The following is a 25,468-nucleotide window of genomic DNA, read 5'->3' on the forward strand; positions in this document are numbered from 1 at the left end:
GTCTGTGCACACACAACACACACACACACTACACACACATACACATATACACTTTAAGATAAAAATCGATATGTTATTCAGTGTAGCACAAATGATTTGCACTGAATACCAATCTTCATTGTGACGTCCACTAATGTAATTTTCAACGATTGTAAACACGTAAGATAGACGAAGGAGAGTAATTTCTTCAATCAGGATCGAAGGCAAACTGCGAATAGACATATCTTATTGATATCCTAAAATATATATATATTATCGGTACTTAAATACACGTATAGAATGTATTTTAGAAAAGCATTCGCGCGTTTGTGAAAAGATTTTTTACACTTATATTGAGAAAGAAACATTTATGGGGTTATTTGAACTAAGGGAGTATTTTGCAAGTAATAATCTTACTTAGATAATCCTGAAGTATCATAGAGATGTCTCAAAGATTTAATCTAAAGATATCTTTAAATGTTATATTGTTTTTTTTTATTATAGTTAGTACTATGATGTATAAAAGGATAACAATTCATTAGTTCAACTTTAACACAGCTTATCGATTTGAATTCTATTTAATTGATGCAAACTAATCTTTATATGTTAGGGAGGCATAGAATCTCTTGTTAAAAATATCTTTGTGTAGTATTATATAGATTAAGTTAAAAAAAATTTCCCAAGCAATTATTCGCAGAGAGAAAATAGGAGAGAGAATTCTTTTTCTATAAAAATTAAGGAATATAAGTATATTATTTGACTATGTCGTAAATTCTATAGAAATAGCGTAGACATTTCTTTTTTTTAGCTTTTTGGAACGCTCTATCTTACGTGCGTACGACCGTGTGTCTATCCTCTGTAGAAATGCCTTATTATCACGTGCCTCAATTAATATTTAAACTGTTCACCTGCTTATACCTACTACTCGTTAGTCTATGTAACGAATATATATATATATACATTATATATATATATATATATATATATATATATATATATATATATATGTGTAATATCAAGTTATTCTTTGTACTGCTCTTGTAAATATATTCTGGAGAATTAATGTCATCCTGTCGTCTATATATACTCTGTATATACTGTATATTCTATATTTACGTTTTTGTTGTGACCGCTTTCTCTCTATTCACCAAATCGCCTCATAGATATTTCACTTTCCTATGTCGGTCTGAAAAATCACCCTGCAAAAAAAAATTAAATTGAAAAAATTTCATTTTTTTTCTAAATTTATACATGTACATTTTACATTTAGAAAAAATATCTAATTTCTGATATTAGAGGCTATTCATAAATTGTTAAGTATATTTATATCATCCTTCCTATTTTTTTTTTCTATTCTTATCTACATATAATTTTCGATTACATGTATATAATAGAAAAGGAAAGCATATAATTGATAATTATATATAAAAGATTAATAACTTTCATGAAAATACAAATATCGAGTTAATTACAAAATGTTTTAATTTGGTTTTAATGTCAAATCTGTAACATCCGATTTCGAGAATTAGAAATTTATTTTAATCAAGCATGTTTTCTATAGTAATTTTTTTTCAATTAATTTCTTTTTATAAAATCATCACATTCTCAGTTTCTCTGCAAATATAATTATCTCGTGTTTTTGTTACCGCATGTTTATACGTAATCTAATTCCATTTTCCTCACTTTTTCACGCTGTGTTTTCTTTTTCTTTCCACGTGTAATTATTTATTTCACTCGGTACATCCATTGTACACCCGATTGTACACAGAAACCGCTCAATATATATTATATATATATATATATATATATATATATATATATATATAATAGTAATTGTATAATCTTTCCATTCCAGCATTATCATCTCGGCACGAGCGTTATTAAAATTTAATATATACGATGCTGAAACCGGAGGATGATTGATCGTGGATTTTTTTTGAACGATGAGAAAAAAATAAAATAAACGCGAGGTCACGTTATTATGTGTAGTTAATTTTATATAAACATGAGATACAAGAATAAGTAATTTGAAAAAAGTGATGCTATACAAGAAATAAGAACTAATGCTTACTTACTACTGCAAAAAGTCTTTCTTCTTATTTAAAATTTAAACTTTTCTTAATTTCCTCCCGCGTAACGATCAATTTACAACTGCCATTTTAATTTATATTTATGTATTTATATATCGTTCAAAATTGCATGTGCTTCATCTCAATTACAAAAGATGGCTATACCGTCGTCGTCCTGTACCCATATATAACCTAATATTTGTGTTTTTTTGTCAAATAATGTAATATAAGTACAATATATATGTGTTTTTTAATCGTAGATAAATTTATGTATAATATTGTGATTTTTTTGTAATAATATAAGAGAAATAAATTTTATCGCGTTCAACGAAAAATGCCACCAAAACCTTCAATGGTAATTTAAACCTATATCAGTCTACTATTTTAATTGAAAAGATCTGTTTATTATTGAAGTAAATTGAAATCGCAATAATGGCAACATTAAATGTCAATATAAAATTTATTTCAGAATTATAAGCGCAGCAGCAAAACTAAGAAGAGTATAGCACAAACCTGTATTCCTCCTAAAGCAGTAGATGCAAACAACGCAAGTGGTTTGAACCCAGACGTGGAGGATAAATTTGAATTGGAATTATGCTGGTGTATACAACAGTTAGAAGCGAGTTTAACTAGCGGCAAATTGCAGGAGAAGCAAGTGCAGGATCTCAGCAAACAGTTAAATTCATTAAAGAGTAACACTGCGCCGTTAATAAAAAAGAGACAAATAATGAGAAACGCATTGGGAGACTATAGAGAGAAGATGGCTGAAGATGAACGAAAGCTTAGTAGAGTTGTGTCAGCTGTCAAGTTCACGAATTCTGCCTCAACAAATAAAAAATCAATGTTTGTCAGGAAAGCTAGTCAACATGATGTACAGGAATTCGAAGAGCAAGCAAATGATCATACGCAAGATACAAAGCAAGCTATCATTGACAGTAATAAAACTCAAATTCCATTTCAATTTAATTTTCAGACATGTCAATAAAATCACCTTTTATATTAATATAATGTATCAGATTACTTTTGTACAAATGCTATCATAATCCATGTTTCATGCATAAACATTTTTTTTTTTTTCTTAATTAAGGGATTAAAATATAGAGTATACAATGTATAAAATAATTATGTTAATATGCAATTTTATATACATATATATATATATATATTGCAGAATATGCTCTCAGATTCATGAAATTTAGTTAACATATTATAAGAAAGAGAAGTTTCACATGTATATATATGTGAAATAATTTTTAATGTGATAACGGAGATCATTTTTGAGAGAAATTCTACTAATTCAAAATTTTAATATAACTATAAAATGTATGTTACAATTATGAAATAATGTGTGGATCCTATAAATACTGTTTTCAAGTCATATCGTGAAAGTAGGTCCTGTGGCGCAACGGATAACGCGTCTGACTACGGATCAGAAGATTCCAGGTTCGAATCCTGGCAGGATCGAAATTTTTTTTTAGTTTTATCTTATCTTTCTTAATTTAAATATGCTTTCTATTCCCGTTTATACAAAAGATATAGAATCATATATATATATATACAAGATATCTTATCTAAAGATTAAATCGAGACGAACTTAACTGTCATAACAATAATTTTATTTAATATTTTTAGCATTATGATTTAAAAAGACACATTTTTTCAGTCATTAATTTTATTTGCTATTTTTGCAATATATATATAATAGCTTTCTTTTCTTGATAATTTTTTTTCCGAATCCTGTTGAATTTAAAAATGTAGTGATACATATATGTATATAGAAATTTTTCCATTTAAATATTAGATTAAAGCGCAGTTCATCACGTCGTTAAAGGCGCAGATTGGTGCGTCGCGTAATATCCAGCCAATCACATTTCGGAAATATGAGCTCACGTGACTTTAGCAAGAGCAATTGTTCGCGTATTGCGATTATACATATATGATCTCTTACATATATATCCTCTTTTTCCCCTTCCTGAAAAAAATGAATCACACATATATCGTTATTATAGTCTATAAAGAAGATATTTTATACATGTTTTTCCCGATGACTCAGTCTAGTATTACGCAAGAATAATAGATTCAGGTTTGACTTTTTTAAGGGTAGGTCGGTATTCTATAGCACACGTGTAATCCGCGGCCCGTCGTAATTAGGGAAAATGGCTGGCGATTTGTCGAAACATGTTTTGACAATTGTAATTGATTAAGTCCCGATGTTCCACGAAGAATTACGTCACGGTAGGAAGCAATTTCTGCAAGATCGTTCGACCGAGTGTCATCGCGATGTTAAAATCCGATAGTGCGTATGCGTCTCGCGAATCATCGTCCGTTTATCTCGTCGTGCGTAACTTGTTCGAACGTGTTTCTCGTTTCTCGCCACTACCACCAGGAAATATACCATTCTTCCGAGAAGAAGCTGGTATCAATCTCTTTTTCTTTCTAATATTGTTTTCCCCCCATGAATTTTGTGCAAGTTGCACTGCTATTAAGTGAGCAATATGTATAATTCATGTGTTATTCGCGCGGGGCCACGGAGGTTTCGCGTTGACCTGTCATTTTTTCACCTCGACAATTGTCATGCATGTGAAACAATATTTGTATTTAACGTGACATGGGACCGAGAACATGCCAACATCCGTTATTTGTAAATTTATCTCGATATTGAAAAACATGCTTTATTTATATTTAGATTACTAATATGAATATCCATTACATGATACTTTGTGTATACAATATATATAGTCATACAAGTACATATTTTTTAATCGATATGTTACATAATGCTTTGTTCTTGTATATAGGTGAAAATGCAATATACCTGTTGTATTCTCTGACATAACATCCCCCGAATGGCTAGGTGGATGTAGAATCTGAAAAATTACCATCGCCTTCACACTGAGTAAAGAAAGATTGCACCATGTGTCTTCTGTAGTTTCTACAATCATGGTTTAGACAAAGGGTCATTAAGGCGATAAAATGCCTGTCAGTTTAGTTAATAATGGGACAGCATTTTGCTAGTCTCAGAGAGTTCTTTAGAATGGATGGTGAAAGACAACCTGCTGAGATATGCGCTAGCGCGCTTAGCCAACCATTGCCCCTGGAAATGGTGAATCGAGATGTCACCGAGAGTCTGTCCGAAAACGAGACCAATGGCAATGTACCTGTAATGAACTCTAATATACTGCCGAACAGACTAGAATGTAAACTAGAAGGAAATTTGGACAACGATTGTTTAAACTTAGATGTAGACAACCATAATTCTAAATTCGAATCTTTGTATAGTCAACCTGTTGAAGCTCAGGATACAAAGCAAGTTTGTAATAATGGCAATGTTACTAGTGAAGCATCGTTTAGACAGCAGCAGGAAGCATGCTGCAGTAGTTCCAGTGGTAGTAACAGTAGTAGCAGCTCCGAAGATAGTCCTATAAATCCACCGTTGAGAAGATCGTCTAAAACTTTATCATTCGGAAAGAGAAAAAGTACATATATTAAATCGATTTTTTTCATATATACACTCCAATTCTGTCGCTTGTTGACATTAATTAAGATATGTTTGTTTATATTAGATAAGCAGCGTAACAAGGATCAAAGCTCAGTGTGTAATCATGTCTTATCATCGAAGAAGAAGCGTAGCAACTGGGTGTTGAAATTTAATTGCGCCAAGAGCAAAAGCTCCAAAAACACGGACATTATTCCTGGTCAAGGGAATAGTAATTCAGATTGCGTATGTACCGGTTACAGGAGGACTGAGGAGCACCCTATGGGTGCGGGCACCGTGTTTAATAGTCGATCCGCTCCGCAAAGTCCCGTTCTCGGGCCTCTGCCACCTAGCCCCGTAATTGATTTATCGCGATTTAATCCCGAAGAATTTCCTATGGAAGTATGTTTTTGTTTCTTTTTTTTTGTTTTTTCTTTTTTCATTTAACAACTTTTAAGAGAACTTTGACATTAAAGACAACTTAGATCAATCAATGTTCTTTATTTTTAAAGGATTGTGACGAACGCGCGCGAATGCAACGCGCTCGAGAGATGGAGGAGGGTGTCGAACCTCCTCCTGGTTATAAGCCTAATTATCCTACGGGAATACAAGTTCATCCTAATGGAATAACGGTGGACAGTTTGGCGGCATTGTTCCAAGCACATGCTGGTATTCAAGCTGCCGCTCTCACAGCTTTATCGCAGATCGACTTTACATTAATTCCAAATATCGAAAGACCCGCTCATACGCAGGTAATGATTTTATGCAACTGATTATGTAATTTATAGATTTCTTTGATTCATATTCAAAGTAATTCATAAATGTTTATTATGTCAGGTCGATTATGTCCACTGTCTCGTGCCGGACTTAAGATCGATTACAGCTTGTTCTTTTTATTGGGGTAAAATGGATCGTTACGAGGCTGAACGCTTATTGGAGGGCAAGCAAGAGGGTACCTTTCTGTTACGAGACTCGGCGCAGGAGGAATTTTTGTTTTCCGTGAGCTTTCGTAAGTACGGACGTTCGTTGCACGCCCGCATTGAGCAATGGAATCATAAATTTAGCTTCGATTCGCACGATCCAGGAGTTTACGCTTCCGAAACAGTATGTATATATATTGTACATATATTTATGTTTCTAAAATTTGTTTTCATAAATAAATGTAGAAGAATTACAATTCGTCGATTATATACCGTTTATGAAACTTCTTACAGGTATGTGGTTTAATCGAACATTATAAGGACCCTTCGTGTTGTATGTTTTTCGAGCCTATGCTCACTATACCGTTGCATCGAAATTTCGCGTTTCCGCTGCAGCATCTGTGTAGAGCGGTGATAACCACGCGGACAACGTACGATGGCATAAACAAACTGCAATTGCCAAAGACACTCAAGAGTTATCTCAAGGAGTATCACTATAAGCAAAGAGTGCGAGTCAGGCGGTTAGACACGGAAAACGATCTACAGACAGACTGCAGATCCATATCATGCTTGCCGATATGAGTCTTTGCGTATTGATATTCGATAATATTTTATCATATGTTGCGTAATTATATTTCTTTATCGACATTCTGCACCGCCGTATCAAATGCGTGCGGTATGCATGCACATGCATTGCAATATCAGAAATACCATGACTTCGATCCACAGTTATACAAGAACAAGATATTATTGCAATATTAGCAATAAAAGCATTATATTCATCTTAAAGTGGATATATATTGAATGAGGAAACAAACCAACAGCAAATGCGAATGTTTGCTGTTAAAGTTTGAGACACTAACGATTGCGAATCTTCGTCAGCGTTTAATTCGCTTGAGATAATGAGCATCAAAGAAATCTCGCGTGCGATATAGATGATAATTACAGTCCAATGCAAATGTTTGATATAACGCGAAAAGAAGCGATGAACACAAATCCAAAAACTTGCATTTGCTCTATGTTCACTCAGTATATACCCATTTTTAAACGATAGCTTCCATGGAGGAAAAACAGCGTAGTTCTGATTTGGAAAAAAAAAAAGAAAGAGAAGTGGGAGTTGTGCAAAACTTATGCGCAACGGGTGCCTATGTTCTTGAAGAAATAATCCCATGTAAATACATCAAAATGACAATGCTTCGTAAACACACGCACAGCATATTACGGAAATTGTTTACCGTTTTATGTAACCTTCAATATCTCAATGCTACTTTTATTATTACTGCTATTTTTATTTTTCTGCTTTATTTCTGACTACATTATCTTTTAATTGTTATTCTGAATATGTACTCGAGTATGTATACTTGAGTATGTACAATTTAATGTTAATTAAACTTATGCGAACAGTTTGTACATTGATAATTTTTATAGAACGATACCAAAACTTATGCCTGTAAAAGGCATGGCAATTTAGTTTTTTAGAAATTTTATTATAAAAAATTATGATGTCACATCACATTTTTAACCTTTATACGTAACTAAATGTAACTAAAGTTACAAAATCATTGCAAGATCTGGTTCGTATTACTCCTATTGTGCCTATTTATAATGTTAAATATTATTAGATGAACACTATCTGTGTTGATGTTCATCATTGGCAGATAAAAAAAAAAGTCTAATTTGTGTAAATTCTTTAAATTTTGAAACGTGCGTGCGCGCGCGTGTGGAGGAGATATCAGACACAATGAAATAAACTTGGAGTAACAATGCAAATCATTAAAATAATAAATTTGCAAAATATATAATATTATAGTATGAAATTGTTAAAAGTATTGGTTAATGGTTACTCATATAATGAAAACTTCGTATTAATAAAAATTTAATATTTATGATGTGTACACATTTTATTAATGTTTCAATACCTAATATAACGATTATATTGCATTTAAGGAAGAGTCGTGCTTGTGAAAAATATGTTAATTTTTTACATAGCTTGTGTATTGTTTCCTTAAATAGGACATCTTGAATTACACATCATAAAAAGAAAAAATTCTATGGGACAAATTTATTAATTTGCCAAAGATAATAATATTGACAAAAATGTGTTTTAATAGATTTTTTATAATCTATATTATATTAACATAAATAGAAATAAGAAAGTATATTTTAATTATAAGATTGTTGATAACTTATTTCGAAAATTTTGATATACATACATATAATCCTTTGTTTTAACAAAATACATTCTTGCTGTATTTTTATATCTAAATCTCGTTTTAAATTTAATGCCACAGTTAATTATTTCAAGGCTTTTATCTTTTGTATATTCTCATTATTGACTTGTTTTAAAAATATACGGAATGTTGAAAGCAATATATCTTTTATATAGATGCCGCAGAAAAATATAACATTCAGTTAACTTTCTAGCATATATTGTGTGATTGGTAGCAATACTTTGTAGTTGAAGATGAAGAAGAGAGAGAACAATGCTAGACAAAAAATATCTATTATATTATAGTTAGGAAAAATATTGAAATCTCGAGAGTTAGGTTATAAGCATTATTTTTTATACATTTTACACATTCGATTTTGTCAATCAATTGCAAAATTCATATATTATCTCAATATTTATATATTTTTCTACTCATATTGTAATATAAGAAAGACTTATCTCATAATGCTATGACATCATATAAATGCAAATGTAAATTATAATTGCAAAGGATACTGATAAAATTTCTCTCCCATCCTTCCACCATGTATAATTCGGTGACAACCATATATCGGAAATACCAATACTTTAAAAAAGATTGTAGGCTTTGTAAAGGATTAATTATCATGATTAACGAGTGATTATTACTCAAACCTTATCAAAAAAGAAAAACTTTTACACACTGGCGAGTGTTTTTTTCGCTATTCTTTTAATAAAGCGATATCAACCTTTTAAAGGCTTGTTTTCATCAACGTACTTAGGAATTTGTGAATGTAAAAAGAAATATGATCAGAGAAAAGAAGAAAATATAAATATATATATATCAATATACACATAAATTTTTGTATATTATAGAGAAATGTATATAAATATGAAACCTACGCAAGATATAACTGGGATATATATTTGTCAAATTCATTCAATGCTTTCTGCATCTCGTCATATTTCGCGAGATCGCAAGCCTCTCGCAATGAAAGCCACTCGAATGCCTGATGCTCATTCGACAATCTTACAGACTTGTCCGGATTGAGCAGTTCCGCCAGCCAATAGATGACAGTTTTCGGCACTCCCTTTACTTGATATGTCATCTCGTGCCTCGCGTCCTCGAAGATCCTGAGATCGCTTGACGTGAAGCCAGCCTCTTCATGGGTTTCGCGTAACGCTGTCTCCATGTCGGATTCGCCCGGATCGACGTGACCTGGAGAGACATCAATCAACTGTCAAAATTCAATTAAGCAAGCACGATCGATGCGAGGATAGCCGTTTAATAACTTCATTTGACAGATCGATGAGTGAAGAATGAAGAGTATCAGGATGCACGAGAGGATACAGACCTTTAGGCGGTGTCCAGTGATGTTGTCCGTATGATGTTTGCATCAAGAGAAACTGGATAGTATCTTGATATCGGCGGAAAATAACGAGGCCGCAAGCACGTTGTTGCATGATCGACGATTATGTATTCTAAGAATCTCTATTCTAAATATCTCCTCTATACTTTAAATCAGCTGTTTTTCCCTAAATTAAGATTCACGTTGCACATCCCATTATTCACATTTACCATTTGATTATATATTAGAATAAGAATGAAGAGAACGACAGTCACATTCTGCGCCAGTTGCTGTTAGAATTAAAACTTTTAAAATAAAGAGATACTTGTGACAAAGCAAAGTTTTTAATACTCAATCTCAGTCAATGATTTGCCGAGCTTTAATCACGTGAAGATAGATACAAAATTGCAATAATTGTGCGGTAAATAGGCATAAATATCGTAAATTTTGCGAATTGAATTTCTCTTTTCTAAATGTAATCAAATGCCTTTCCCATATTCGTTTCATGATCGCATACATTGTATATTTTTTTAAATATCTTTAAAACTAACGCGGATACAATATAAGACATTGATTATCATTAATAAGTAAAAAAAATGTTTTCTTCACTTATATTGTAGAATCATAATTTTAGAAAGAGCAACAGATGATCACTAGTCTAGAACAGACTGTTAGATATAGAAATATGCACGTTTTTTAATAATAATATCAAATTAAATAAAAAGACTTATTTTGATAATCAAGATGTATGCAAATGACTGAAAATATTTAACTTGCTACAAAAATAAATTTAAAACACGTACCACATGCGTATATTCCTCATCCATTTGTGCGATCTAACGGATGTTTCTTGAAGCTTGCGGTTCTCTTATACATCTTTTTTTCAAACAATAGTCTTCAAATATTTGTTCAAGGGAATGCAGTTTTATTTTATAACATTGATATTGTATCAGCAATATTTATAAGTTATCCAACATAGATATCCAACATCTTGCCTCTTTTAAATTATCAGCCGTCCTTTGTACTTTCTTTTTTCTGCGAATTTATAATTTAAAGTAAACTTGGTGAAAGTGAAACTTATGCATATTGAAAACTTTATCGACTAGATATTTGTCATATAACAAATTCGTCTAATTCTAAGAAGCGTATAATCAGATGCGACGCCGACGGCTTTGCTTTCGAGCGAAATATTTTTCGTATTTATTATACATCGCAATTATATATACAGTTAAAAGAAGAATAGAATTTAGCTCGAATTCTCTGCATGTAATATTAAATCGAATTGTAGAGATCTCGGCAAAAAAGGAAAGAGAAAAGAAATGATCGACAGTTCGCGTGTCGATAAACGCACGTGTGTTTTGACAGGAATCTCAATCTCGGGGAAACAATGCGTGTTATCATTTTATTATAAACGTTTCGCTACATTTTGGCTAGATACCGATCACCAGAAAACATTTAGCAAAGCTGTATGTATGTATGTACCTATCTACAGAGATTGACGTGTGTATGTGTGTGTGTGTATATATGTATGTATGATTCGTGTATGTATATATGTGCGTGCAGAGTAATAGAGGTGCACAGCTGTACGGGCAACTCACATACACACGCACGCGGGAGAAACGTGTATTTCACAGCGCGCTTATTTTACGTACAAAAGAAAGAATGAAAAAAAAAAGATCACAAGAAGCTTCTCTCTCGGACGTTACGTAGAGTCGGATTCTAAATGTCGCCCGTGCAGCTCTGCGTTTCTAATCGATTTCTTAATAAATTCTTTCTTCATGTGTGTTAAAATCATAAATGTCCTTAGATTTATATCTCCTTCTTTTTCTTTCTCTCGATTGTTAATTTATACATTTATTTCGTAAAGCAAGCGAGCGAAGGGTGAGTTTTATGTATAGATTACGGTGTATAATTAATTCTTCTATATGCCGGGGGAAGAGGGAGGAAGGAATTTACCATTAATGCTATTTGAAGGGCCTTACGTTAACATTAATAATAATAATAATCACTATTACGATGTGTATATCTGTGTGTGTGTATCTCTATAGAGTCATTTTGTTACAACAACCGCTTCCGGATTACATGTTTTTTTTTCTTTTTTACAAGATGGTAATGATGTTCAATATTGTAATACTAATTCTGATTGCTGTAGGAACAAACGAAACTTTCGAGCATTATATCCTCCAGTCTAATTTTCTATAACAGTGATTGGATCTCTCTCTTTCTCTTGGAGGGATATAAATGTTTGCGTTAAACTTGACTCTCCTTGTGAATGTTGATAATTACTATAATCGCTATTACTCTATATCGTTATATTACATTATCTTGCTTATTGGTTGAAATGGAGTAATCCGATGACACGAAACTGGTATGGTTATACACAAAGAAGGTAAGTCCCGATGCCAGTGCTGCGTTAATCATCGTAGCACGTAGAATTTTTATCAAGATGTTCGGTAACAGACAATTGGCGCCGATACTTAGTTGCTATCAGTCGTTTCACGATTCGCAACACGATGTACCACGATTGTACATGGTGTCGATGCGCTGAAGTTAATCCGTATTTCTCAGTGTAGCAAGTGTTAGAAATGTGAAAAATCATTGAGTTTATATAGTATGTAAATAAATTAGTCATTGCCTATCTTTTTTAGTGTAACATACTTCATTAATCTTAGGCAAATATAAAAAGTTCGCGATACTCGAGTTCCAAAGTGTATGATCTTGGTGTGTGTGAGGTTCTCTCTCTCTCTCGCTTTCTTTCTCTCTCTCTCTCTCTCTCTCTCTATTACTTTAGTACCTTCGTAATATATATTACATACACCAAGTCTCTCTGGTTCGCTTCTACGGTGTATAGTGTAATTCCTAATTTTATTTCATTCAACTGCAAACATCTTTGCGAATGAAAAGATTTTAAGTGTGTAATACAATATAGCCAATTACAATACTTAAATTTAATATTATTCGTATTCTTCATGTAGAAATAACAGATCTCGTTATTATTTTGATGTAATTTAGGTTTATATAATTCCAATTCTTTGAAGAATGATGAAGTACTTGCGTGTATTATTCACATGAAATGCGAGTGATAATAACTCGATGATATTCCTAAATTATGTTAATAACTTCTCTGCTTCTCTACCTTCATATAGTATTGTATACTATATATACTTGTCTATGATAGAAATAAAAATATTATTAATAATGATTATTATACGCTTTAATTGGCTAATGTCTATATAGTGCTGTGTATTTTCAAAAACTTATACTCTACAGATAAAAAAAAGAAGTAAAGTATCATAAAAATGTTCGAAAAAGATAAGCATGCTGCACACTCGTTGTGCAACAAAAATTAAAATAGCTCAATTCGTACATATTCATAAATTGAATTATTTCCGGTTAATGTGTATGATAAAATGAAGGTAGATTCTTATCGACACAACGCTACGCGTATCCCTCGATCAGGTTTTGTCAAATTGTTTACAGGCAAAAACTGCGCTCGTAAAATTTTTCATATATAAAACGTAAGATCGGAGAAAAACAGGACGTTATGGAGAATTCTCCTGACGTTGTAGATGCACTGCTTCGATTTTTTCTCTTCCGCAAGAACGGAAATAGAACGTGTTATTTTATAATACAAGGAACATTGTTCCCATAAAAGACGTAATCTATGTGAGAGATGCTTCATTAGGCACATTTGATGATCCGATTGGAATCTTCACATTCTAATTCTACTTAAATCTTTCAGCATTTTCACGGCGGAGCAATAGCATGCAATTTCACATTTCAGAAACATACTAATTCGAATGCAGACAGCTTCAACATCAAGAATAAACACAAGACATATAATACTGTTTAGAAATGAAGCGACAGTTTATGATAGATGGATTGCTCAAGAATCGGGAGGGCAGGTCGACCTGTAAGCATGACACTGATTATTTTCATTCGGATGCACGTTTCCCTGTGTTATCGACAATGAAAATTCGAAATTAATAAACTAATAGATTATTGTGTCTAACGCCAGCTTCTTCGTAAATCAGGTCAACAGGTCCGTCCATTTCTCTTATCTTTCATTCCTTTTTTTTTCATTTTCAAAGCGTCACGAGGACCAGACCTAGTTCTTCATTTTGGCACTCGGGAGTATTTTTAGATACGTATTAGCCATCACGGATCACAGTTTCGAATTTTTATCAACGAACCGTTAACGGCGGTACCTCCAACGTAGACGAGGACATCTCTCTTTCTCTCACTCATTCTTCCTTTCCCTTTTCCTTTCATCTGATGACGACACTCCTCGATCTCGAAGGAGGGGTGGGAGGGGAGACAAAGGAGAATCATTTAAACGAATATTTCTTGGGTATCGGATTCGGAGTCGGAGTCCCAGAAGAAGAAACAAGAGTAAAACTCCTCGGTGACCACCGCCACTTGGTGGCTACGTTCACGAGGTCGTTATGGATTGGCGCGATTGGCGGCTAGGGCGCCCGTAGCCGACAGTCACAGCTTGAGCTCGTTCGCGATCTTGCTGGCGATATTTTTGAAACCGATCGATGTGCCGGAGATACGCTTGAATCGTACCCCATTCAGAGAAAGTCGTGGCAGTTTGCAGACCTCGATTTCCCACTGCACCTGGCTGTCAGTCGCCGCTTCGCCGTGCGCGCACAGTAAAAGGAATCGTTCACGTTGCTCGTACTGGCATTTGTTAGCGTCCAATACCTGGAATGACAACGCAATATAATAATAATAATAAATAATAACGTGTCAATATCTCCATCTCATACAAAAATGATGCGCATAAGCTCTTTATCTACATCCGCTACATATTTTATCTGCCTAAGAGCAATCATCTTTCACTCCGTATGATATTTATAATATAAATGTGCTTTTCTCTTCTCGATACCTTTCGAATCTCAGACATAATTTCGTTAGGGTCTCGACTACTGGTAGTCTTCATACTCCACGTGAAGCGTAGACTGCGCGGCTTAACTTGTTCGTCATTAGTGGTAGCTCCGCTGTAACAAAAAGATATCTTAAACCCGTCCAAATTATGTAATTGAAGGACGATTCCAATGATATAATTGTTTATAGGGAGAGGGGGTAAAATGTTTTCTCAAAGTAATTTATATGATAAAATTTTCAACTCTTTAAATCTTCGATTTCGCAAATATATTTCTCTCTATCTCATTTTAAATGACAAATAACGATTATAAATTTGTCCATATATTTTTTCTAGCAAATTTTATCTATATGTATATGTATATTATCAGAAATTATATATTAATATCAAGCTAAAAATTATAAAATGTATATGTATATATATCGATTGATATGAAATGCAAATCTTACAGAATGATATGTTAAAATAAAAGCTTTAAGCTTGTGATCGGCTAATAATAAACTTTTCATCCGTTTCACAAGGAGACACTTTACGATGTGATGCTATGATAAAAAAGATTCTTGCAAGCTGTTAATAGAAAATGTTTGATGTGTATGAAATGAAAATTGATCCAGAATTAAATTGTATAGAATTATAACATACATGCACGTGACATGCAGATCATTTGCCATCGCAAGTTTAATCACAATCTCAGTGCTGCATACATTTTACATTTATATAGTAAACAAAACATATTTAAAGTAAGTGTTACACAAAATTGTAAAACTTTTGCGTGAATCATTGCAACACGTTGAATATGTATATCTTCACCAGACATTTATTTTTATAATGATAAAAACTCGTAGAACTCTATATGTGATTGATGAAACACGTTTGTGAATGATAATTAATTTGAACACAAATTAACAAAGAAATAAAAAATGATTAATCTAACATTTTCCATACAGACGAGAAGATAGTATCTTACATTATTACAATCTAGATAATTTATCTCTTTTTATAGATCTTTATCTCTAATCGTGTACAATAGCCAATGGGATATATATAATATAATTTTTATGTACATGTAGCTATATATGTATTTGAAATAATTTTGTGTCAAATAATTTTTTGAAATGATGACATTTTAATGAGATATGCATGCTTCAATGTAGAAGTAATTTTAAACAGATGAACAGGCATGCAACAAAAAGATACACCGTATTGTTTAAATGAAAGTGAGTACGCGCATTTCATGAATGATACAATGAACAGAAAAAATTTGGATTGGTACGAGAAATTAAGGAACGAATGAGCGAAATTAAGAACACGTGGATCGTGGTATTTACGGTATGCGGTAACGTACCTCACTACTAGGTGCTTGGGGGGTACGGATGGGTCCATGGGGCTGAAATAACAAAACAAAGGCAGTTGCTAACAAACACACTGAACATGATAAATTAATCAAATTGTCAAATATGTATAACAACCATCACCATCCTGTCACCATCGCACACTTATGGTACATTATGGTACATAGACAATTATTGATATAATGAGTTTTTAGAGGATTTCTTTCGATATAATATAGTATTCTTATTACATATTTTTTTTTCAAATATAGGAATAAAAATTAAAAAAAAAAAGAAAAAGACACGGGATGTGATGTTTGAAATTTTCTTATGGATACAACCTTTATTGTTGGAAGGAAGATAAATGTTAAATTAATTAAATTATATAAACTGCAATCAGTATTTCTTTTTTCTTTTTTAAAGTAAACTATAATTTCTGATCCGTGATGTGTGTGTATGTATGTGTTAAGAGACAAACTTTCATGTAAATTACTATGTTGCGTGAATATAGAGAAGAGCCCAATTTTTACACATAACATTCCTAACAGAGTTACATGCATCATATAAATAATGTGTAAGATTCGTGTGTTTTCGCACTAAATGTTCCTTTTTATGCTATACGAGGATTCAGAAATAAATTGATACACAACATATACAAGACAGTTTTTGACATATTTATTATAATGCGAAATTATTACTATTATTGCTCCTTAAAATTATTAAATAATATTTCTATCCTGTTAATTTTACGTAAGCTATTTACTATTTACTATTTTCTATTTGCTGCCCTCCATAACGTAAAAGATATCTAAATTAGAATTTCTAAATTAGGTTCTCTTTAAATAATGGATTGACTATATATAATTGATAATATCCTAAGGATCCTCCGTGGATGCTTGGACGGGCACGTAATTGGAGTGCAGCAAAAAGCATCATCGCTTAAAGACACATTATATTTATATAATTTGCATACAAATGTTTTTATCTCATATATATATATTTTGATATATTTAATATATGATGTGGTCTCTCTCTCTCTCTCTCTCTCTCTCTCTCTCTTCGCTTTTCTCATTTTCATATACATTAGCTTATTGTGGGTGGCCTTAGGTGTTATTACATATTTTATTACCTTTATAATTTTCTAATATCACTTATATGCATTGATAAATATGATGAATACAAAAACAAATTCTACTAATGACGACTTTTCAAACATTTGTTGGGAATATATTATATCAAAATGCTAAATATATCAGGATACATTAATTGTGCAATCTCGCGAAACGTAAATTAAAAAAAAAGAAAGAAAGAAAACAAAAAAGATTAATTAGAGAAACATTTTATATATTATACAACAGAAATATATAAATACGATTTCTTCAATATTCTTTATACAAAAGAATAGAAAAAAAATCATCAATGTCTTAAAAGATCAGAGACGAGTATAAGATTTCTCTGATTTGCTACAAGATAACATATACTTTCGAGCAGCCCAAGGCCACTTTATAGGATACGCCGTGATCTGTCTTAATAAACATATTAAATATATAATAATAATAATAATAATAATAATAATAATAATAATAATTAATTATAATTATTATTATTAATTGCTATATAACATGTAGATTATGTTGACCAGATATTATTTAATAAATGCTATATTGGCAATGACTGGTGGAAAAATTAATGCATCGAGATTTACCGTGTAATAACGAGATATTTGAAATACACAATATATCGTATAGGAAAAGGCACGTATCTTCGACATATTAAAGTATAACGCACATACACACACGCGATCACAACTCTCAAATTTATAATCTACCCAAAAGTCGATATCTGCATTTAGTATTGAAATAAGATGTCATATTCCAGATTTTAACGTGTTACGTGTTACACTGTAAAACTTCGCGTCCACATATCAAACCTTTTTGTTCCTGAATTAAAAAAAAGAATATGTTACAAGAAATATATATTTTCTCATACAGAAAAAATTTTATATTTTTATTTTTACGATATACAAATAACTTAAATAAAAGAAATTTATAAGAGCTATTTTCCTTCTTTCTTGGTCAAAAGCTATGTAAATAATAATTATTTTAATTAAATTCATTATATCATATATTGTACTAAGCGCAGTATCGTTCATTGCCAAGTGAATTAAAATTAATATTTATCTTCATTGTGTTATAACAACAAGATTATTAAAGACATAATATACGTGCTCGAATATTGTATATTTCTAATAATTAAACGATGATATACAATGTAGATTAGGATACATTAATCAATATACAAATAAATCAAGTACCAATTATGGCCTGCCTTGTTCGAATAATATGTTCTATTGTGTGTAGCGCGTTCTCAATAATTTATACAATTTTACAAAAGAATACATTTATCAATAGAATAGAAATAAATTAAAGCAAGGTAGGTAAAAAAATCGAAATTGCCGTTCATTGCAATCAAATAGCACTCTAAGATTAATTTAATCATTTGTCAGTTTTGAGATCAGCATCGGAACAATATTTATAATTGCCGATGTATGCAGAGAAATGAGAAAGAAGTTTTAATAACATTAAATATAAAAAAAAAACTTTTGTGTGTGTAATCTATTGCTATTTGTTTACAAAACCTCGACAGTATGGAATTCCTTCTCTCAATAAAAAAAATGCTTTGTATTTGAATTCTATGTAATCGCATATTGAGAAGCATGTACATTAATTATCGAGGAAAGATAAAGTGGAATGCCTGATATACTTCTCTCCATATGCGCTTCTATTCAATCGTAATGTGTTTATGTTAGTAAATTGCATTCAATTTGTCTTAAGTAATAAATGCAATTATACTGACAATTTTAAATTGGCGTGCTAGATAGAACACGTAGAAAAATTAATTCAGAAAGTAATATAAAAATGTGTACATGTATGAAATATGTCAAGTTGCAAAACTATCGTTTATTTTTTTTTTCTTTCATATTGTAAGTATAAATTTAATTAGCTTCTTGTCTGTTTAGATTTTTTCATCTTCTTGCAAAGAGAAGTATGTTATTTATTATAATTTCAAAATTATCTGTAAATAACGCGAAAAACCGCACAAAATATCTATTATAAGATAAAAATATTATAGCTCTATTTACATGTCAGTTTCTACACAGACACACAGATCTCATATGTATATGATAACATACATATCTATTCGTTTTAAAGAAAATATCTTCTTCTGAATTTCGTTTAAGTGAAAAAATCAAAATAAGAAGCCAACATTTTATAAAGTTATTAATAATATTATAAAAAAAGAAATACCAGACATGAATTCCACGCTATCTTTGAGAGAAGGAGTCTATGCTGGATATCAACAAAAAGCAAAAAAAAAAAAAAAAAAAAGGGAAAAGGAAAATAAAATAATATGAAACTTGGTCGATCATATTGTGCTAACGTCGTATTATTTAATTAGCGGCATAGATAGAACGTTTTATATTACGTGAAAATATGAAAAGCATGCAGTATCGAGTGCAGTACTGAGAATACGCTTCAAGTAGCGGTTGGCAGTAAAAAAAAGATCTTTTCACACGATACAGATTCTATACATATTATGACTGTAAATGTTATTGCTATCCAACATATTTTCCTAAGAAAGAAAAGGAAAAGAAGGGAAAAAAAGAAAAAAGAAAAAGGGCACTAAATAATGTTTTATAAGAGATATACAACATTATATTCTATATTCCTCATATTGTAATCCGCGAAAAAAAAGAATTAAGAGAAAAAATCGAAACAAAATAAAACAATACATTGGTAGAAGGTGCGATTGCCATGGCGCGATATATCTGCATGCGGGACTCGCTCTCATTTCAGCTCGTGGGAAACAAGGCGAGACTTCCTCCTTCACTTAAAAAAATCTGTCAAAGTACGAACAATCATATATGTACTCTATTATCGCTAGAAAAATCTGTCTGTTCGTTCGTTAGTGTTAGTATAACTACAACATTTTTCTCTCACACACACTCGCGCGTGAAATTTCACTAATGACGTGTAATCGCGGATTTATTATACTTTGATCACGTAACAAGCATCTTCTGTCGATTTCATCCCTCTGAGGGCAGTATAGAGAGAAAAAGGATACTTAGAATAGTAAGTAATACAAGGGGGGAAAAAAAACAAAAAAAAAACGAACAGGGAACATGTGTAAACGTGTCTTTCTCACCATCGATAAAAAATATTGCAGAGAGATAAAGAAGAATTTCGTATTAAAGTTTTAATCAGAAAAATGTGTAAAAGACTTTCGCGTTATACTTTGTATGCGTCGTATGAATTACAAAGTAAAACTTGTTTCTCATCACATTTGCGGGATCGCTAACTTTTAAACTAACGGGAATACGATCTATGCCTGTCGCACATCCGCCGCTACGTAAAAATATTCTCGACGTTTAAAAAATATAATAAGTGTCTTTGTGAATACACTTATTCTTAAACATTTTAGTAATTTATAATACTTTACGTCGGGGAAGGCATCTATATCATCGCTATCTATCTCGTAAAAATTATATTTCTTTTCTTGCACTCTTTTACTTTACAAACGAAAGCGAGATAAAAATAAGCTAAAATCTCCGCGAAAAATAGTACAAAAATATACACAAGATATATATCAAGGGTTTCTCTCCTTAAACGGACGACGTAAAGTATATATACATATAGTTACGAGGCAGAGGCTGAATAGGAAAGGCACAGATTCCAGTGCTATATATCTAAGTGCGTAAGGCGATCTCCTGTTTCGTGATTTCAGGAAGACGTCACTTTTCTTTTTTTTCCTTTTTTTAATAATTATATAATACCACACATGTGTATATACGTATATGCGTTATATGTAACGATGTGAAATTCAATATAAACGTAGATACGTATATCATATGTATGCTCGAAGATGATGCGCGATGTATGTAAAAAAATTCCTAAAAAATGTAATTTATACACTGAAAACTATCTTGAGAACCACAGAATAACGGAGCTGAGAGTTTTCTCGTACATATATATTGTATATGCATCATCACACAATATCCGTTGGGCAGTCGACCGTTCTTTTTTTTGCTCACGATATTGGTCGGCACATCGGTCGTGTTTAAAACCCGTGTCTTTATGGCCTTTCGCTCGTCGGAAGGAACTCGAGAGATGAAGCGAAGCTTATACGGTTCACGGCCTGCAGCATATAATATATATAACCGGTATGAATTAATTAATAATGTAGAAACATCAAGGGGAAATCGTTCTGATGCACCAATGGCTATGGATGCCGTCAATTCCGCAACATTTCTGTTACTTCCGTTACTTATGTACATCGGGAGATGATGAGTACAGTGACCATATCATGAAAGTGAGAAAATTCATTACAACTGTTTATACAACGGATTTGTATATATACTCTCGTTATTCTGCAGTCTTCCATCCTCAGCTCCAAGCGCTTTACATGTACGTGTGTGGTATACGCTGTCAATTTGCATTTGAATGTGCGATATGATATATAATTAAAAGTCCCATATATGTATGTGTATATATATATATATATATATATATATATATAATAAATCAAAGATATATGCCTCGCTATAATCGAGTGAGAAAAAGGGATGCACAATGAATATGCGAGGTGGCCTAAATTCAGCTGAACAATGTATGTATGTGTATATATATATATATATGTATGTATGTATGTATGTATGTGTGTTATTTCCGTCAATCAATCCCGAGAGAATTCATCTTAATGGCGAATCTCTTATAACGATACGATCTTTAATCCATGGTATAGCAAATCGAAACTCTGTATGAGAAAGCGTTGTGTATACATATCTCGTTATGCAGATTATAGAAGAGAGATAAAAAAAAGAATATATATATATATATATATATATATATATATATATCTACTTAGAATTCGGCTAAAAAGGGTACAATCTGTCAAGCAAATATTTATGGGACAAACAAATAATATCAATAGATAAAGTACGCGATATACTTGAGGATGAAAATAGTATATATATATATGTATATATAAGTATAAATAAAGCTACAAACAAAATGCATAAGCTACATGTCCTGCGGCTTTCACTGATAATGGTCGCTGCTGGCTCATCGTATTTGTAACTAATAATATCATGTATATATATATATATATTTTCATATATATATAATATGTAATCATCTCAATATAGAATTTCCAGAATTACATAGTCATTGTGCATCCTTAAAAAAACAGAAACTTCATTTTTTTCATGCAAACAATAAATACAATTTATCAAACTATGTCAGTATGAGATAGTATATTCAAGTATGTATTAAAATCTCAACACTGAAATGTTTAAGATGCTAAGCATGCACTGAGGGTCCACTGCAAAGCTGCGATATGTTTATGCTAGCACTCTTAGTCTGTATCCGCGTATAAAATCGGATAATGTGATAGTATGAGATTATTAATCTACTTGGCATATATCGAAAAATATAATTCAACGAATGGAGAATGAAAGAAATAAGAGAAATGGAAAAAAGGCATAACGATGTTTATATAAAATAAACTTTTTGGTTTTCATAGATCTTCTTTGGCGTGTGATTACTTCGTAAAGTAACGCATACAGTAATTATATAAAAAATGGAGATTAATACTTTCTTCTAATGACATCGGCATACTCTTTTAACGCACGTCTTTTAGATTATTATCATTATTGTCTTGAAGGTATTTGATCATTGATAAATTTTCAAAGAAATTTCGTAGCTAATTAGCTAGTTTAGAATAGTCGATTAGGAATGAAACTAAAAATTACAAAAGTCAATCCAATCTTGTATATCTTATACGTGATAATTGACTTAGACTACGTAAACTAACCGTAAAAAAAAATATTCGTAAATGAACGACAGTGGAGTAACATTTCGATCGTACACGTTATTGGCATGCTATCAAATATCGGTAACGCTAAATTGTGGATTCAAACAATCATGGAACTTACCGTTTGGAGAACTTCGAGGATAATTTCGAGAAGAAGGACGGCCTTGCTAGAGGGCTAATCGCATTCGTGTCCTGCGTTTGTGTGTGACCCTGAAAGCATGATATATTTGTGTTAAATTAGTGGTATAAAATATATATAGTAAATAATGCTGTCGGTATAAACCGAGCTATCTCTCTACACTCGGTTACTCTCAACTAATTTCTGAAATACCGGGATATTAATCAATATACAGATGTGCCGAGACAAATCCTCTTATCGATCTTTCTTTCTTTCAGTTGAAAACTATTTTTTTCTTTTTACGAATACTCACCTGAGTGTGATTTCGCTGTGCTCTATTTTGGCCAGAATGAAACGTACTGCGACTTGGTACATTCCGTGGAAACGCTGGCGTAGTGGCTGTGGCCAGTCTGTTGCTCGCGCATACACCCAAGCTAATAACAGATGGTATTTGTTTTAGTAAGGACTATAATCGTATGACAATTATATAAAGACTTATCGGCGGCTTTATAGTTTTATGTGTACTACTGGCAATTTGCGGAGAGCATATACATTACAATTGGTATTCAAATGATTAAATTTAAGACAAGCTGTGGCGTCAAGATGCAGAAAAACAAGTATAATAAGATAAATTGTTGTTCAATTGCTATGCGTATCTATTTTTGGAGATGTTGTTGTTTTTACCAAGTAAGCAATTTATAGCTCACAAATGAAGCTTAGCATGTAGAATGTAGACGAAGCGAAATTCATAAGAAATTAGTTTATATTGATCGAAAATATGCGACAAGTTACAGACGGACGCAATATATTTCAATCGTTTGAAATATAACTGCACATGCTTAGAAATAAATGATTTCAAGAGTACGATTGTGCTATTCGTGAGAAAAATACGTTTGAAATATCGCAATCGCATGATCAGTAGCGAGATTATAATTGCAAATGGCGATGAATGGCTTATAAATATATATAATTGAACTATATACGAATTATATTGGATATATATTTATAATGTGATTTATGCACAATAATTAAATATTTCTTAATTAATAAGCTATATTTATTATGATGTAACGACTCTTCAAAGATAACGGAAAAAAATGTCGAACAAAAAATATATATATAGATGACTATTCGTACATTAGAAATCAAAATAATCAATATAGAATAAGTGTTTTCTTAATCAATTGATTATGATGACATACTTCTCAAAATATATCTTTGCAATATCCTACATGATTAAGCTCACTCTAAAACAATCAAAGTCATTCTAAAAGTTGCCAAGTGAGTAAAGAGTAAGCATAAAAATGTATAATGAATCAATGAGATATGTGTCATTTAATGATGCCGTAATCAAGCTTAGATGATTTATGTAGAAATAAAGTAATAATTTAGTGGAGATCTAGCAAAATTTAATTCATGCAAATGAGAAAGAGAAAGATAAGAGAGAAAAAAAGAAAAAAAACCGAGTAAAAAAATGAGAAAATGACCAGAAACTATCCTAGAGAACCTATGTGGACAATCTTTTAAGTAGAACATATTCGAAGAGATAGCACTATTTTATTATCCCAAGACGACGAGTTTCCTCGTAATCCGCTCCAACTATATTCACGAAAAGGCTAATGCGATACCTGGGATACCTGGTTATCCTAAGAAAGTTAGTGGCCCAAGAAAGAAGTGAACATAAACGAAAGAAGAGAAACGCATATATCTGAAATAAACTTTATAAATATGCAGGAATAAGAGTATGCACAGGTTATTTGGTTCTTGTATTAGAAGGACATTGTGGGGGCCTGTACCTCTGCCTAAGGGGGTCAGCGGTGGCGAGTAAGGAGTTGTGGGCGTTGCGTGGTTGAGGGTCCAGTAGTGAATGGTCGCTGGGGGGTACACCACTTGAGGAACGGTGACCTGCGCTGATGCTCGCAGACTTGGTGTGACCCCGTGTCGGTCTAGTGCCCTCGCCCAGGCTGTGCACAAAACTAATCAGCAAATCGCCGGATTGCCCTATCTTCCACGATTTAATTCAGTACTCTGCGTTGATACCACTGCTTTAATAATAAAAGAGTAGAATTTTCTCAAGACTATATAAAGAGAAGCAACATGAGGCGAAATCTGAGATTTACGAAATTTCAAACATCGAAAGTATATTTCGTTATTTATGTGCACGATATGATAATGGATTTTTCATCTCTAGATAAAGTTAAGGGATTAGTATTAAGAATTTTTTGCCCTCTACTTATGTTTCAAGTTGTAATAGTACTCTGCGTTGATACCACTGCTT

The 25,468-nt window shown here is 32.0% G+C and overlaps 4 protein-coding genes and 1 non-coding gene across 19 annotated transcripts in view; 3 read left to right on the forward strand and 2 right to left on the reverse strand.

The window, feature by feature from the left end:
- The first annotated feature begins 1,336 nt into the window (after positions 1-1,336).
- LOC138940229 (UPF0488 protein CG14286) lies at positions 1,337-3,110 on the forward strand. The gene is made up of 2 exons (XM_070308882.1): positions 1,337-2,403; positions 2,518-3,110. Exons 1-2 carry the CDS (start codon positions 2,383-2,385, stop codon positions 3,031-3,033), a joined length of 537 nt encoding a protein of 178 aa, XP_070164983.1. The 5' UTR covers positions 1,337-2,382; the 3' UTR covers positions 3,034-3,110.
- A 329-nt stretch (positions 3,111-3,439) lies between these two features.
- Trnar-acg (transfer RNA arginine (anticodon ACG)) lies at positions 3,440-3,512 on the forward strand. The gene has a single exon. It is a non-coding gene; the product is annotated as a tRNA-Arg (tRNA).
- Positions 3,513-4,154: 642 nt separating this feature from the next.
- Positions 4,155-8,319, forward strand: Socs36e (Suppressor of cytokine signaling at 36E). 2 transcript variants are annotated; one of them, XM_070308662.1, is made up of 6 exons: positions 4,155-4,283; positions 4,847-5,524; positions 5,612-5,769; positions 6,036-6,275; positions 6,361-6,627; positions 6,738-8,319. In XM_070308662.1, the coding sequence occupies exons 2-6, from the start codon at positions 5,044-5,046 to the stop codon at positions 7,023-7,025; spliced, it is 1,434 nt and encodes a 477-aa protein (XP_070164763.1). In that variant the 5' UTR covers positions 4,155-4,283; positions 4,847-5,043; the 3' UTR covers positions 7,026-8,319. The 2 variants fall into 2 exon arrangements, with proteins under 2 accessions (XP_070164763.1, XP_070164762.1); XM_070308661.1 differs by having other exon boundaries at positions 5,612-5,925; positions 6,738-8,318.
- A 958-nt stretch (positions 8,320-9,277) lies between these two features.
- Positions 9,278-10,265, reverse strand: Apf (purine phosphoribosyltransferase family protein Apf). Its single transcript, XM_070308663.1, has 2 exons — positions 9,987-10,265; positions 9,278-9,850 (listed from the first exon to the last, which is right to left on the reverse strand). Exons 1-2 carry the CDS (start codon positions 10,093-10,095, stop codon positions 9,531-9,533), a joined length of 429 nt encoding a protein of 142 aa, XP_070164764.1. The 5' UTR covers positions 10,096-10,265; the 3' UTR covers positions 9,278-9,530.
- Positions 10,266-10,908: 643 nt separating this feature from the next.
- Positions 10,909-25,468, reverse strand: part of LOC138940246 (serine/threonine-protein kinase MARK2) — a 69,678-nt gene continuing 55,118 nt past the window's right edge. For 5 of the 14 annotated variants that reach the window (XM_070308923.1, XM_070308922.1, XM_070308920.1 and 2 more), the window contains exons 12-17: positions 24,987-25,154; positions 23,504-23,624; positions 23,194-23,282; positions 16,214-16,255; positions 14,872-14,983; positions 10,909-14,687 (exon numbers count right to left, since the gene is read on the reverse strand). In XM_070308923.1, the coding sequence (XP_070165024.1) occupies positions 14,469-14,687; positions 14,872-14,983; positions 16,214-16,255; positions 23,194-23,282; positions 23,504-23,624; positions 24,987-25,154 (751 nt within the window). In that variant the 3' untranslated portion in view covers positions 10,909-14,468. The other 9 variants (XM_070308928.1, XM_070308925.1, XM_070308934.1 and 6 more) reach the window with 7 other exon arrangements.

The sequence above is a fragment of the Polyergus mexicanus genome, unplaced genomic scaffold, assembly GCF_030449975.1.
Source record: "Polyergus mexicanus isolate NDT 795.1 unplaced genomic scaffold, iyPolMexi1.0 SCAF_16, whole genome shotgun sequence".
Taxonomy (NCBI): Eukaryota; Metazoa; Arthropoda; class Insecta; order Hymenoptera; family Formicidae; genus Polyergus; species Polyergus mexicanus.

Bases quoted from the DNA above. Each gene is read 5' to 3' on its own strand.
- Apf (XM_070308663.1), bottom strand. From the start codon at position 10,095: ATGCAACAACGTGCTTGCGGCCTCGTTATTTTCCGCCGATATCAAGAT. The intron at 9,851-9,986 runs GTCTGTATCCTC...ATGTCTCTCCAG, and splicing joins TCACTGGACACCGCCTAAAG to GTCACGTCGATCCGGGCGAA.
- Socs36e (XM_070308661.1), top strand. From the start codon at position 5,044: ATGGGACAGCATTTTGCTAGTCTCAGAGAGTTCTTTAGAATGGATGGT. The intron at 5,525-5,611 runs GTACATATATTA...TGTTTATATTAG, and splicing joins ATCATTCGGAAAGAGAAAAA to ATAAGCAGCGTAACAAGGAT. The intron at 6,276-6,360 runs GTAATGATTTTA...TTATTATGTCAG, and splicing joins AAAGACCCGCTCATACGCAG to GTCGATTATGTCCACTGTCT.
- LOC138940229 (XM_070308882.1), top strand. From the start codon at position 2,383: ATGCCACCAAAACCTTCAATG. The intron at 2,404-2,517 runs GTAATTTAAACC...AATTTATTTCAG, and splicing joins TGCCACCAAAACCTTCAATG to AATTATAAGCGCAGCAGCAA.